Source organism: Nyctereutes procyonoides, unplaced genomic scaffold (genome assembly GCF_905146905.1).
Source record: "Nyctereutes procyonoides isolate TBG_1078 unplaced genomic scaffold, NYPRO_anot_genome, whole genome shotgun sequence".
Classification (NCBI taxonomy): domain Eukaryota; kingdom Metazoa; phylum Chordata; class Mammalia; order Carnivora; family Canidae; genus Nyctereutes; species Nyctereutes procyonoides.
In genome coordinates, this window is record NW_026575041.1 from 11,504,114 (window position 1) to 11,520,055 (window position 15,942).

The 15,942-nt window shown below is 38.8% G+C and overlaps 1 protein-coding gene across 17 annotated transcripts in view; it reads right to left on the reverse strand.

Moving 5' to 3' along the window:
- Positions 1 to 15,942, reverse strand: part of DLG2 (discs large MAGUK scaffold protein 2) — an 885,772-nt gene that overhangs the window by 47,914 nt on the left and 821,916 nt on the right. For all 17 annotated transcript variants that reach the window (XM_055320441.1, XM_055320437.1, XM_055320439.1 and 14 more), the window contains one exon: positions 8,460 to 8,535. In XM_055320441.1, the coding sequence (XP_055176416.1) occupies positions 8,460 to 8,535 (76 nt within the window). The remainder of the gene's footprint in view (positions 1 to 8,459; positions 8,536 to 15,942) is intronic.

The following is a 15,942-nucleotide window of genomic DNA, read 5'->3' on the forward strand; positions in this document are numbered from 1 at the left end:
ATGGCTATTCAGAGTAACTGTGTACTGAATGAAATGCAGTGGTTCTAGAATTTCCCATAGGTAGCTACGCTACAGCAGAAAATTCAGAAATACTGGTGACTTGCCGCCAAGGGCAGGGGCAGGGATGGGGGACTGAGTGAGATCAGTCCTGCTGCCAACACTACCTCCACCTTCCTGCCTGACTTCAAGATAGGCAAGCACACAGTCAGAAACACCCATTACAGAGATGGCTGTAGGGCAAAGTTGTGGCAACTCTCTCTTCCTGTCATCTGTGCAAAAGGGGATTTAGAATCTAAAGAATAGAGTACTTTGAGAAATTGCTCATTCTAATGTTATAAAGGGGGTGAGTTTGAGATGTGTGTGCATGTGGGCAGTGGCTGGAGGATGGGCAGGGGGAAGAGATAGACTAGTATTTCTAGGTACTTTATATGTATGATCACTTTTAATATAATCTCCAGATTTATTTATTTATTTATTATTTTTATTTTTTTTTAAGATTTTATTCATGAGACACACACAGAGAGAGAGAGAGAGAGGCAGAGACACAGGCAGAGGGAGAAGCAGGCTCCATGCAAGGAGCCTGACGTGGGACTCGATCCTACGGTCTCCAGGATCATGCCCTGGGCGCTAAACCGCTGAGCCACCAGGGCTGCCCTAATCTCCAGTTTTACATATGAGGTAATTGTATCCTAAACATGTTATGGTGACTCTGGCATAAGCTGGTCAGTCTATCTGATATCAAACATTTCCAATATGCTTATGTACCTCAAATTTCAGCAAGCCCAAAGAAACTCTTGAGGAACTTGTTCAAATGCAGCTTTCCTATCCCATCCCTGGAGATTCTGATTCTGAGGCACTGGGCTTAAGCCTGGGCATGTCCATTTTCAATAAGAGTCTCGGTTGATGCTGATGTAGGTGGTCCAGGTAACACATTATTTTTCCCTTCTGCCAAATATTTTCTGGTCTCTTCTTTCCTCTCTAGAGCTACTCTATGGCCCTGGAATGATCTTCTTCACATCTCACCTGCATTATCAACATGGACTCCTGCTTTCCAGGCTTGCTTTCTTTTGGAAATTTTTACAACACAGCAGTAGGATGATCTGTGAAAACACTGACTTCTGCTAAAATCTTCCAAAGACTTTCTACTGCTCTCAAGCCCTGGTTCCCAACTTCCCCTTGGCCTTCTCTGTGGATACTTGCAGCTTGTACATAAGCTTTTGTATTTAAGTAACATTAACATTCCTCTGGGTTCCCTGTGCATTGGGCTGCTTCCCTCTTAGGTGCTGTCCTCTCTGCCTATAACCATCTTTCTGTCCTTTGCTACCTGGCCAGATTTTGTTGATCCTTCAATGCTCTTTTTTGGCCATTATCTTCCCTAGGAATTTTCCTATGAACCCCAAGAGAGGCTTATGTATTCCAGGTCTGATTTCAAATAGTATCTTGGCCTCTCTTCCCCTTAGTGCTTATACCAGATTGTATTTTTTATTTGCTAACATGTTTATCTCTGCGGAATACTTTATGATTCCTAAACGCTGGAACCACAGATTATTTGTGGTACTTCCCTTGCCTAAATCACTACCTGACACATAGTATGGCCTCAGCAAAGGTCTGTAAAAAACCTGAAAACTGAAGAAATTAGAGAGGAGGAGAGCACAATGAGCAAGTATTTCTCTCTACTTCATTAATGAAAATTTTAGCTTAATTAGGCAATGCAAATCATATTAGATTTCAAAGGTATTTTTAATTTTTAATTATTTGAAGATCTTATTTATTTATCTGACAGAGAGAGAGAGAGAGAGCGTGCGCGCGCGCAAGCAGGGGGGGAGGGGTAGAAGGAGAGGGAGAAGCAGACTCCCTGCTGAGCAGGGAGCCCAGTGTGGGGCTGGATCCCAGGACCCCAGGATCATTATCTGAGCCAAAGGCAGATGCTTAACCAACTGAGCCACCTAGGTAACCTCAAAGGTATTTTTAAAAATTTTACTTTTTTTTCCTGCTGGGAATGAGGTTGACCAGACACATTCAGGTGTCAACATATACAAAACAAAACAAAAACTCTTAAAACCTTAATTAAGCTAGAGAAGGGAGAAGAATGTAGAAACTAAAGTATATCATAAAAATAAATATGTATATGTGTATAGTGAACAGATTTCATAAGTTGTAAATTGTACTAAATTCAGTATATAAGTTTGCAGATTAACTTGGTTGTTTTGACAGTAGTATTTTTTAAACTATTTTATTTATTTATTTGTGACAGACACTGAGAAAGAGGCAGAGACATAGGCAGAAGGAGAAGCAGGCTTCCCACTAGGAGCCCAATTCAGGTCCATCCCAGGATCTTGGGACAATGACCTGAGCCAAAGGCAGTCGCTCAACCAGGTGCCCCTTGACAGTAGTACATTTTAGACCTAGGAGGGAGGTATTTAACAAGAAATAAGTATACATAAAAATTCATAAGGAACATGATTTATTCTCCATTCCATTCCACAGACTAGTGGTTTCCTTATCAGTAATGTGACTAATAAATACCTTATAGAGAATAAGTGAAATAGTGTATTTTTATTCATTCAAAAGATGTTCATTGAATTCAATTGGCTTTCCAGGCTCAGATAGGGACTCTCCTCCCACGTATGTATTAGAGAAGGGAAGTCAAATGTAGGCCCCTCTGTGAACCATCTTTAGAGAAGCCTCAAGCACTTCTTTATCAGAGAACAATCTGAGTGCGGCTCACAAGATTCTCAGAGGACACAGGAGCTCAAGGTTTGGACAGATGTGGTTATGACATTCAAAAAAAGTATGAGTTTGCAGCTTTCCCCAGGATAGGCTAGTGACACTAAAGAATTCTCTGGACATAGCCATGTTTTTGTTCTGGTTAAAACCACACTGCATGCAGGATAGAGAAAGGATCAGAGGAGAATGACTAGAGCCAGAAGACCAATAAGGAATCTGTTACACATTCTAGAGTAGGGAAGTGAAACTAAGGAACCTGAGGAGGTGCCTTTCTGGGTAGATGAACTTTGAGGAGAAATGTTGCTTTCTTGATGCCCCACGGAGTGGGGCAGTATGGTGCTCCTTCCACTCCACTTCCCTAAATCTCTGGGTTACTCTTAGACACTTGAGCTTTTCATGGGGCCTCAGCCATCCAAAGACCAGCTCTATTAAGGAGCTTTCTTTTGAGGGCAGTAATGACCTTTCCCTTGAAACAAAAACGTCACTTTGAAGTTGTTACGAAAGCAATCTTCGTAACTTATTCTGGTGAAGCAGATGTAATTCCTAGTTGCTAAGAAAGCACTGACTGTCAAGTCACTTTTTTGATAAATGATATAATGGCAGGCTCTGCTACTCTCTGTGTGTCCCAGAAAAATGATTCTCAGTGTCCTCATCTGTGACATAGTAAGACTCAATGGTCATATGTAAACTACCAAGAATGTATGAATTAGAACTGAGATTTCTCAATGCCAGCTCTAGTTGGCGTCAGGGGGACTAGCATGGTCTCATTACCACAGCTCCATCTCTGTCCCATGCCCTTTCTCACAGTCAGTATCCCCTCCTGGAGGGAGCTCGAGGCTTTGGAAAAGAAAACAGAATAATATTAGGAACCTCTAGGTCAGATGTCCAAGGCTGACAGGTCTCTCTGATCTCTTTAGCAATCGTTTCCTATTTTCCTTTGCCATTGTTTTAAGTTCAAATTTTCAGAATCTCGTGGTCAGAAGACTGGAGTAGCGTTTTCGAACTTCTCCAACTCTCAGTCCTTCTCCTCTCCAGTCAATCTTTCTCAAAGTTAACCAGATTGGTCTCTTTGAAATCTACTTCTCATCATTGACTTTCCTTTCCTCCAAGAAGGGAGGATGGGCAGACAATGTTTTTAGGAGACAATGTGTTAGGTGCAAGGGGAACAGAGATGAGTCAAGCTGGACCTCTGCCAGGGAGTGACATTTGGGCAGCAATGCAGATACATGCTGGGTGAAAGCCCAGGGGAAATTCTAGGTTGGGTTTGGTTACAACCATTAAAATTCTTCTGTCTACAGGATAAAGTCCAATTTTCCTAAAAAATTTAAGGCCAGAATTGATTTGAGTATAACTTGCACTTTTGAGTCCTTTATTCCCCTTCATAAATTGTTGCTTGCAATGAAAGTAAACAGTGTTTTCTTTTCCAAGTATCCTGTATCCTACTCCTACCCCACTGTCTGGCCCCTTGAAAATCTTACTAATCCTTCAAGGTCTCCCCATGTCCTCCAAAATTCAAATTCTCCCAGCTTCCAAGCCGGAATCTCCTCCTCTGAACTTCAGAACAAGTTTCCTGTCCCTCTTTGTTTAGTGTGAATACTTTGCTCCCTGTGGGGATGCATACACCTGCTTCTTCAGGGCAGTGACTAGGTCTTATTCAGCGTGATCCACACTGCCTGGCAAGCTGCTTGTACTGGCATCTAATAAAGGTTTCGTGAATGACTGAATGAACACATTTGCCAGGACTTGTCCCTCGGGCGGGCCACAATAGAGGAAGTGTGCAGCTCCAAGCTCACTTTAGAGAAGTTCTCATCCAAAAAGATGTACATTATTGAGGAAACCAGCTTCTGCCTTTCAGGATTTAAGCTTATGTCCAAGTTAGTTTTTAACAAAGTTAAACCAAATTCAGCATACTTCATTTTTCTTAAAATGCACTAAGTGATATAGTTTTAATAGGAAGAGGGCATGCTATAGTAAACAGACTATGGGCTTTGGAATCAGTCAGACATGGGTTCAGATTTCTTTGCCTTTCCCAGCTTTAGTTTGTTTCTTTCTTTCCTTTTTAAAAAAATATTGTATTTATGTATTTATTTTAGAAAGAGAGAGCGAGCACAAACAGGGGAAGTGGCAGAGGGAGAAGTAGTCTCGACCCTAAGGTGGGGTTCAATGTGGGGCTCGATCCCAGGACCCTAGTATCATAACCTGAGCCTAAGGCAGACACTTAACTGACTGATCCACCCAGGTGTCCTATCTTCATCAGTTTATGTTGAGTTTACCCAAAGGTCCCAGACTGAGGCTTTTATAACAATAACTAAGTTCTGTAGTCTGTGTCCTTGGCTCAAGGTGAGCGACACTTCCTGACTTCTCAGCTCTCCCTGTAGTAGTGTCTCTCTATTTCTTTAGCACACTTCCTCTTAATGGTCTTTTACTTTTTACTCTGGGCAAGAGTCTTCATTGATGTATTGTTCTCATGGGGATTTGGAAAACTTTGATTTATTATTTCTTGATTTATAGGCTTATGGAAGATTACTGCTGGAAGGCACATTAAAAATCAACGAACCTAGGGACCTCAAATAGAGATCAATTTCCAACATTGTTCTAGGCATGTATAGTCAATCATAACATTTTCTTCCCTGCTGAGGTCATACATGGTCTCAGAATCATAATATCACAATATTCCAGGTAGAAACTATCAATCCATCATCACGATCAATCCATCATATAGGAAGTGGAACTTGCCTGACATCCTTGATATAGTTCAAAGTTATTATTTTGCTAATGGGACCCAAAGAGTAGTGTTGACTTAATAATGAAATGAAACTAGAACTCAAGTTACTTGACCCTCATGACTGTTGGTCCAGGATTTCCCTTTCCACAGGGTCACTGGTCCTCCTTCAATAGTCATTCAAGTCCTAGAATTTATAATCTGTTTTTTTGGAATTACCTAATAGTATTTAACAACATGATTAAAAAGTTCGATGCACATGTCTTAGCTTTATCAAAAAGACACCTGGGCTTTCATAGATGTTATAAGCTCTTGAAGAAAAGGTCCTTTGTCATACTTTGCATCTTTCACAAGTTCTAGCCCTGTGTCTGGCACGTGGTAGGTATCTAACAAAAATTCTCTGATATACATTCAACTATATAGGTGAAACAAACAGGACTCTATGTTTAATTTCCTACTAACAAGCAGTGAAAAATCCCGCTCTCTTATTTGAAAAGACTGCATGCATATGTACCCTCACTTTTTTTTTTTAAAGAGGGACACCTTATGTTTAAATAAATTCCCATTTCACCCAAATTTTTTAAGAGAGAGTAAATTGTTATGTCAATGACTGGGCTGCCTGTGACATTTATACTTAAAAATACAAGGGGCAGTGTTGTGGTTTGGGGCTCCAAAGTCCTGAGAAATGATAGCTTTTCTTTTTTATGTTTTTCATGGTGACATCTACGGACCATAACTTGTAGTTCTGTGTGATGCTCGCAAGCCAGAATTCTTAGGACAGAAAGATAAAGGAAAAGAGATGAAAGAGCATAAGGAAGAGAGAAGGGCAGGTAGGGGGCAGTATTTTACAATACAGCAATGAGATACTTGTTTTATCACTTAAAAATATATCTTAAAAGCTGTACAAGCCACAGCTGACATCATATTTAAAAAGATTGAATGCTTTCCCCTTAAGGTCAGGAATAAGGCAAGGATGACTGCCCTTGCCACTTCTATCCAACATTGATCCAGAGGTTCTAGCCAGGGCAATCAGGCATGACAAAAAAATAAAAGTCATCTAGGTTGAAAAGAAAGAAGTAAAACTTTCTTTTACATATGGCACAATCTACATATGTATATAGAAAGTGCTGAGGAATCTGCCAAAAAAACCTATTAGAACTAATAAATAGGTTCAGCAAGGTAGAAGAACATGATTTATATACAAAATAATTACATTTCTATACATTTGAAGTGAACAAAACAAAAATGAAACTGAAAAGGTAATTCACATGAAAAAAAAAAGAAATTGGAATCCTACCTCATATTGTATACAAAAAACTAAATCAAAATGGATCAAACACCCAAATGTAAGAACTAAAACTATAAAATTCTTACAAGAATATATGGATGTAAATGTTCATGACCTTGGATTAGGTTCTTTTATATGATAGTTTCTTTTATATGATACCAAAAACACAAGTAACAAAAGAAAAAATATGTAAATTGGACTTTATCAAAATTAAAAACTTCTGTACACCAAAGGACACTAGGAAGAGAGTGAAAAGACAACCTACAGAATGAGAAATAATTGGAAAGCATACATTTGATGAGAGATTGATATCCAGAATATATAAAGAATTTCTACAACTCAACAACAACAAAACCAATTTAAAAATGAGCAAAGGATCTGAATGGACATTTCTCCAAAGAGAATATAGAAATGGCTAATTAGCACACGAAAAAATGCTCAACACCAATAGTCATTAGGGAAATGCAAATCATGACCACAATGAGATACCACTTTGGACCAAATAAGCAGAAGGACATATAACAATGTCGGTGAGAATGTGGAGACATTGGAACCCTCATACACTGATGGGAATATAAACAGGTACAACCATCTTGGAAAACAGTCTGGAAGTTCCTCAAAATGTTAAACCTACAGTTATTATAAGACCCAGAAATTCCACTCCATACCCAATGGAAGTAAGAATATTTGTCCACACAAAAATGTAACACAAACGTTCACTGCAAAATAATCCAAAAAATGGAAAGAACCCAGATGTCCATTAACTGATGAATAGATACACTAAATGAGATATATCCTTACAATGAGATATTATTTGGTAATGAAAAGAAATAAAGTACTTATACATGCTACAATATCTGTGCCTGAGAACATTACTGTGAACTAAAAGGAAGGAGCAGGCACAGAAGACCACATGGTATATAATTCCATTTATATAAAATATCCAGAATAGGCAAATCTATAGCTAAAATAGATTAGTAGTTGCCTAGGGCTGGGTAGGGTAGGGGTGGGGATGAGGTTGGGGGGCCATTGGGAAGTAACTACTTTAGGGATTCTTTATGAAGTAATCAAATGTGATTGTAGTGATGATTGTCTAACTAAATATATTAAAAATTTCCAGATGGTATACTTTAAATTAGTTAATTGCATGGTATGTGAATTTTCTCCGACTAAGGTTATTATTAAAATATATACATGTGCATATAATGCTTTAATTTCGATGATTAAATTTCACTTGTTAATTCTCTTCTATGTCTGTCACAACAATCCATGTATTCACTTAGATGATCCATATATATATGAAATATATATATATATATTTCCATGACCACTGTCTTAGCTTTAAAATGTGCAACAGACTACACATGTTTGTGAAGAGCAGGTAGGTATCTTTTATGAAATCTATCCTTTTAAAACAATTTAAAAGAAAAAGGTAAATGAAAACACTAAACTATCTCTTTGCTCCTTCAGTCTAATCACTACATCAGTTTCATCAACATATCATTTCTGTGGACCACTGGCAGCTTTACCCCCATTATTTAATATATTTACCACAAATCTACTTCATCAGAGAATACATTATTACTTTTAGCAGTACATTTATAACAGTTCTCTACTATCTGGTAGCTCCATAATTTCTTTGCTACTGAAAGCCTAAATGTTAATTACGCTTAAACTCATGGCAGCTGAGAGAACTTAATATTTCGATTATTTTGTACCTACCCCTTTTGAATCAATCACTCCAGGTTTCGCATTAAACTTCACTGTCTTCAACCGGGCACGTTCCTTTCTTTCCACCCTAAAGAAAATTGAAAATAAAGAGCTGATCACATGGCAAGGCATTTATGAGTAAGTTCCCTATTTGTTTTAAAGATTTTATTTATTTGACATTGAGAGAACAAGCAGGGGGAGCAGCAGAGGCAGAGGGAGAAGCAGACTTCCCACTGAGCAGGGAGCCTTATGCGGGGCTGGATCCCAGGTCTCTGGGATCATGACCTGACCCGAAGCCAGATGCTTAACTGACTGAGCCATCTAAGCGCCTTGAGTTAGTTCCTTATTAAATGAAAATACGTCTTATTCTACAGCTCAAATACATGTATTCTAAAGTATTTCTGTTCCTTTGTTCAATATAAAAAGTCTTGGTATATTGTCTCTAAGAGGCTAACATATCCCTTGAAACTTCTGTGTTATATGTAAGGAGAGTCGATTGGAAGAAACGAGGAGGGAGAAAAACTAATATTTGTTACTTAAACGCCTGAAAAAAAAAACAACTAAAAATCTATTATAAGAAATCACAGTGCACAGAGATGAACATCTAAAGTGAAGATTACATAAACTTTTCTATTCTCCTCTGCTCCCCTCTGCACACTTCATCTCTCCTACCCTTTTCTTTCTGTTTCCTTTTTCTTCCCCTCCCTTTAGGAACACTAGGATATTTACCTTCACCTTAAAACCAAACATAAATTCAAGATTATAGGTAATCTTGAATTTTTTCCTTTTCCCCAGTGCTGTTTTCCTGTCATCGCTGCAATTTTTATCATCGTACCTGACACTTCATTCATTCATCAAACACTCATCGAGTGCCTACCACATATCAAACAATGAGCTGGGGGACAAAGAAAAAAATTAAAAAGCATGACTGCAATAAACACACAGTAATGTGCTCCTGGTAGAAATAGAGACATCGAGACTGATAATGTTGCCCAGTAAGATTGCTGAGAGCAATCAGTGGGGTTGGGGGTGGGGCATCTATCTTACTGGAGGGTGAGAAGGAGGGGTAGAAAGCGTTGGGGTGGGCTTCTTGGAAGAGGTGTCAATCTATGTGAAATTTGAAGAGTAAGAAAGAGCTTGTCAATAGTAAAAGTTTGGGGAGAGTTTCCCAGACAGGAGGAACAATGCATACCATGACCTGGGGATATAAGCAAGATAATGATTGCAGGAAGATTCTGGTATTGGGTATATACAGGATGGGATGTGAAACAGTGAGGTGGGTGGCGGGGCCTCCTTATAAAAGAGATCCATCCACACTAAGGATTTGGGCTTTTTCTTTGGAGAATCCTCATAAGTTATTAGAGGATATAAAGCAGAGAAGTGATCAAACAGATTAGTATTTTAAATAATTAATCCTGGTGGAGGAGGAAGATAGATGGGGGATGGGGTTGAAAAAGAGGTAAAGAGAAGTTAGGTATCTCCTCGATTTCTTTTTTTTCCTTTCTTTTCTTTTCTTTTTTTTTTTTTTTTTGGCTTAAGCCTCTTCAGTTAGACATGATCACTCACTCCTTCCTTTAAGTCACAACAGTTCTTATTTGTATCTTCATGTTGGTATTATCTCTCGTGTCCTTGTGTTTATTTTCTCAGTGCACATACAAAGCTGTCTGTTCCTTGAGGGCAAACCCACATATCACTGCACAGTATACTGTACCAAGTCCTCAATAAACCACTGGTAACTAAAATGATCTTTGAGGCATTGTTTTAACTTGACTTTTTGCCTCAATATGGCTAATTCTAATTTCAAAAATGGGGAAAGAGAGAAGAAAAGCCCTGAATCTACAGAAATTAATGGTTTATAAAATCTAAGCTATTCATAGATCAATAATTAACAACATATTGCTTTTTAACTGAGAGCTCTTTTGTGTTCCCAGCTGGAACAGAGTGAAGATTAGGGTTTCTATAGTTACAGAACAGAGTTCAGAATATATTTCAGTATGAGAGGAGAATATTTGAGTAGAAACAGCTGAACAAAAATTTTTATATCTAACCTCCGATATTAAAGCAATATGTTCCAGTGAGAGTTTCTACTTGTACCCGACATACAACAGTTGGGAAGAGCTCAAGGAAGCCTTCAGATAAGGTCAGCTGCCAAGTGGAAAAATGCTCACTGAGAAAATGCCTGTTTTAAGCGACTTCAGCTTTTCTCAGTTTTAATCCAAGTGCAAATGTTAATTCATATTCATCTCTCTGGATCCTTCTAAAACTGTTCTTACAGCCCTGACTTTATCCTGGCTTCTTTGCATTAACCAGGCTAATTATGGGAAACACTCGTACATTAGATGATGCCAAAATGACATGCAGAGATACATGGTTATTTGATCTGGCTATGCAAAAAATTCTGCATGAACTCACAGAACTCATAGGGCTCCAAACATATATTAGGCTGAAGTCAGGATTCTAAGAACTGTTTGGAAAGAGCATTCTAATTTTTGCTTCCAGGTTTCCACACTCACCCTTTTCAGATTTCTTAAGAAATGTCCCTATTAGGCCGTCTTTAGTGGTTCATCTCTTATTTTTTTTAAATTTTATTTATTTATTCATGATAGACAGAGAGAGAGAGAGAGAGAGAGAGAGAGAGAGAGAGAGAGGCAGAGACACAGGCAGAGGGAGAAGCAGGCTCCATGCAGGAAGCCTGACGCGGGACTTGATCCCAGGACTCCAGAATTGCACCCTGGGCCAAAGGCAGGAGCTAAACCGCTGAGCCACCCAGGGATCCCCAGTGGTTCATCTCTTAAATTTTAAAAGGATTGCAAAGAATGTTTAGATGGACACACACACACACACACACACACACACACACTGCTATTATTTGCTATGGTTTATTAATCTTCAAAGAGGCAATAGAAAAAAAAAACAATTTTAAAGTGCTACTGTAGGTGGCATGGTTTGAGCTCATGAGGAAGTTGGAAAGTTTTGCTTTCTATTGGGGTTGGAAGTTTTTCTAACAATAATGATGATAATATAAGTGTTGGCTGAAGTTTTAACAGAATTATTAGTGAAAAATTCCTTTTCATTTATATCCTTTCATTTGGTTCTCACAATAACCAAGTGATGTAGATATTATCGATCCCATTTTATAGTTGGGAAAGCCAAGATTGAAGCTTGCCAAGTTTCAAAAGTAGTAGAAATAGGGCCTGAACAAACATCTGCTAAAAGATAACTTGAGTTTCTGTTCACATCTAGTCAGTTTGGGAAAGAGCATTCAAGGATCTTCCATGTATGCCTTCTGCAATGGGAATTCTCAACACAACTGAGATTGTGGATGAGTCATACACAGTTTTAAGGCCAACACTGATCTTCAGAAATCTGTATTAAAATTTTCACAAATGATAACCAAACTTTTCCCTTGTATCCCAATATCCCAAATGTCCTGAATTAAATAAACCATAACCAAATGCAAATATATAATCACTTACATAACACCATAACGATAACAGGCTGGGCTTTAAATTATTATTGTTATTTTTAAGAGTGTGAGTGCAGGGGGACAGGAAAGGGGAAGAGGGAAAGGAAGAGAGAGAGAATCCTAAATAGACTCCATGCCCAGTGTGGAGCCTGATGCAGGGCTCGGCTCATGACCCTGAGATCATGACCTGAGCTGAAATCAAGAGTCAGATGCTTAACCAACTGAGCCATCTAGGCACCCCTGGGCTTTAAAATTTAGAATAAACTTTAAGGCTGAAATTTAGGTTAGCTACATGATTATATGCATCATTATAAATATTGAATTACATCATAAATATTGAATTAATTTCTCTCCTTGGCAGTCTTTTTGCATTCAGTACACCCCCATCATAGTTTTGCTTTCCCATCCCAGAGGCCCACATTGATTACCTCTCTTAGTGGTAGGTGGCTGTAGCTTATGTTTTCTCCTACATACCTCAGTCCCTTCCTCTCTTCTAGTGCTTCTTGGGATGCAGGTGGTTAGCTTATTGTTCAAATGAGAGCAGGGCTGGGAAATAGGGCTCTTAATAATGCTGTTTTCTTTTAAGCACTAAAATCTCAAATACAAAGAAAGGAAAGCCCCCATCATTTGAGTATGCACAAAGTATTTGATGTTGTACTAAGTAAGCACTTTGCCTATATTAACTATACCTGCACAATGATCCAGGGCTTAAGATGGAGCTGGGCATATAGTAGGTGCTTAATGAATCTTTGTTGAATAAATGAATGAATGAACAAATACATGATTAAACCCTCAAGGAGCGTTCTTGACATGGATGTGAAAATTGAGACTCAAGAGTTAAGTGACTTAAAAAAAAAAAAGAGTTAAGTGACTTGCCCTCAAACTGTTTTCAGCCAAAGTTATTTACCAATTCTTGACTTTTTCACTTGGTAAGAATCTACATAAAGTTGAGCATCACCTTCTCTAATTATATTACTAAGTAGACTCCTCTGGCAGAAATAGATAATATTAAAGCCCACAGATCTTTACACCTAAGGAAATGGTAGACCACCTGTATAGAAAGACTGAATCAAAATGAGAAGTACTGCCTTACTTCTCTCACACTCAAGAGGCAAGCAATTAATTAGATTATTTAAGCAGAAATAATCCTCTCCACCCTAGCTTGGTCACTGACCAAAATACTGAAAATATAAACTGGATCACAAAATCTGAGCAATCAATTCTGACAGCTAGCATCTCTAGGGAGTACCAAATGGTCATGCTTCAATGAGCCCAACTGTCTCCCTCTACCCTCTCACCCATTTCCCATCTGGCATTTTCAGGTTCTGGCCAAACACACAATGAGGTCAGGCTTGGAGCACTGGATGATGGGAGCATCATTTGATGCTGGGTGTTCCTGTCCTGGGGCTCAACAAGGGTGGAAATGCCATCCATGTGACTGGCCACAGGCTCTCTGTTAAGGGTAGGCGAATAAACCTTAAGGCAATGCTAGCTACAAACTTGTCATCTGAGAACCCAGGTGACCATCACTATGAGGCAATGAATAAAGACTTAGATTAAGACACTGTGGAACAAATCATATTTTGGCCAGTCACAAAAACTACATCGTCTCAGGAAACAGTGGTTCTGTACTATGAGCTCAGGTTTTGAAATCATACAAGTCTGGGTTTGAATCCTGCATCTGTCACTTACTAGCTCTGTGACTTAGGGTAGGTCATTCAGTCTCTTAGGATCTTATGATTTATGTTGGTGAACTTAGAGTAGTGACACAAAAGTCAAAAAGTCAAGGTGAATGTTAAATAAGATAATATGAAAAATGGTTTAGCACATTATCTGTGCTAACCATAGCACAGGAGTATTAAGAACTCCTAACAGACAATTCTAGCATAGTCTTGCTGTAGTGGAAAGTCGTGTGGTCTTGCTATCAGAGAGACTTGGGTTCAGCCAGGGTGGGTGGTTGTGAATCCTTGGGCAAATTACTTGACTTCTTGGACCTCAGTTTCCTCATGAGGCTTTTGTGAAGATGAAATGAAATTGTGTATTTGAAAGCACCTGACACAATACACGACTGGTTCTATGTCAGATGGAGTTTGTGCCTATCTGCTGTCCTTTCACATTCCTTGACCCCTGCTATGGACTGAATGTATTGGTCCCAAGTTTCTGTGTTGAAGCTCTAATCCCCAATGTGATGGTATCTGGAGGTGGGGCCTTTGAGAGAGAATGAGGTGAGGAGGGTGGAGCCCTCATGAATGGGATTAGTGCCCTTATAAGAAGAGAGAAATGATCTTCCTGTTAGCCATGTGAGGGTACAGCAAGAAGGCTATCCACAAACCAGGAAGAGGGCCCTCACTGGGAACCCAAATAGCCAGTGCTTTGAAATTTGAAATTTGAAATTGGACTCTCTAGCCTTCAGATCTGTGAGAAATGAATGTCTATTGTTTAAATCACCCAGTCTATTGCATTTTGTTAGGGCAGCCCAAGTTGATTAGGATAGCACCTCTAGTTACAAAGAGCCCTCATTGACCTAATCACAGTGTAGCTGTGTCTTAGGCACATGTTTAGTCCCACAAACATGTGACTCCAGTTGTGCTCCAGTGACCCAATGAAAGTGCCTGGCACACAGACACTGCTCAAAAAATGCTTGCTAAATTAAATTTTGTTAAGTCTTATTTTTGTAACTTTAGGAGGAAGGACTGCATATACATTGAGAGTACCAATTTTGTTGGAGTGGCTGGGTGACTCAGTTGGTTAAGCATCCAACTCTTGATTTTGGCTCAGGTCATGGTCTCAGAGTCATGCAATGGAGTCTCGCGTTGGGCTCTGTGCTAGGTGTGGAGCCTGGGTAAGATTCTCTCTCTCCCTCTCTCTGTGTGACCCCCCCCTTTACAATAAAAAAACAGCATCAATTCTGTAGCCTGAATTCAAATCCCAGTTCTGCCACTTAGTAGTTGGGCAATTTCAGGCCAAGTTAATTAACCTCTCTAGCCTCAATCTCCTGAAATGTAAAATGGGCATAATTATAATATCTCTCATAGGGTTTAATGAGGTTTAAGTAAGTACATTGTAAAGGGCTTAGAACAGCATCTAGCATGCTCTAGGAATGTTTTGTTAAATAAAATTTCTTCATTATCTTAAAAAAAGGATAGAAATAATATTCACACTCTCCATCATGGCTTTGTTGGGATGATTAAATGGAATAAATAGAGAAACATATTTGTAAAGGGTAAAGTCATGCCCTCATGTTACTCAGTTTGAGATTTTCCCAGACCAGCTCCACTCACTGAACTATACTCAGAAAAGAGGCTAGCAAGGAATTAAAGATTGAAAAATTTAACCCCAATATAATAGTAAACCATGTTTTACCAGCTCCCACTTATTCTGAGCTGTAGTTGTAAGATGCTAAATGTAGTGTGAAATGAGGAAGCCTTGCATAAGAATTCTTTGTGGGGTAGGAATATAAATGATTTTTGTTTCTTTTTTATACTTCTAAAAAATTTCTCACTTTCTTATAATGAAATGTGTTACTTTTATAAACATATAAAACAATAATGATAGCATTTCCTGAAAGGATTAAAATCCTAAGGGAAAATGTTGCCAGAAATTCATTTTTAGCCATAAACTCTCTCTCTCTCTCTCTCTCACACACATACACACACATAGGGGAAAGCTACTATAACATTCATGAGATAGAATGCAAATAAATATCAACATTAAAGTCACTAGACAAACCTATTTTTCAGGCTAGCTGTAGTATGGTTGTTAAGATGGTTTTTATCCAAAATAGGAAAGAGACCACTTAAGAACGACCACCAGCAGGTGGAAAATTGTCTCAAGAGGAATAGCATTGAGAATGTTCCTTGGGGGGAAAAATAAAGTATCATTGAACCAATGAAGGGCTATTGACAAGACTGGTTAGAATCGCAGAACCTCCGGGTTGGAAAGGGTCTGAAAAATTGTATAGTTTAACTCTCTATCCAAAGCTTGAATCCCTTTTATTATATTTCCTGACACCAGACCTTCTATTATCAG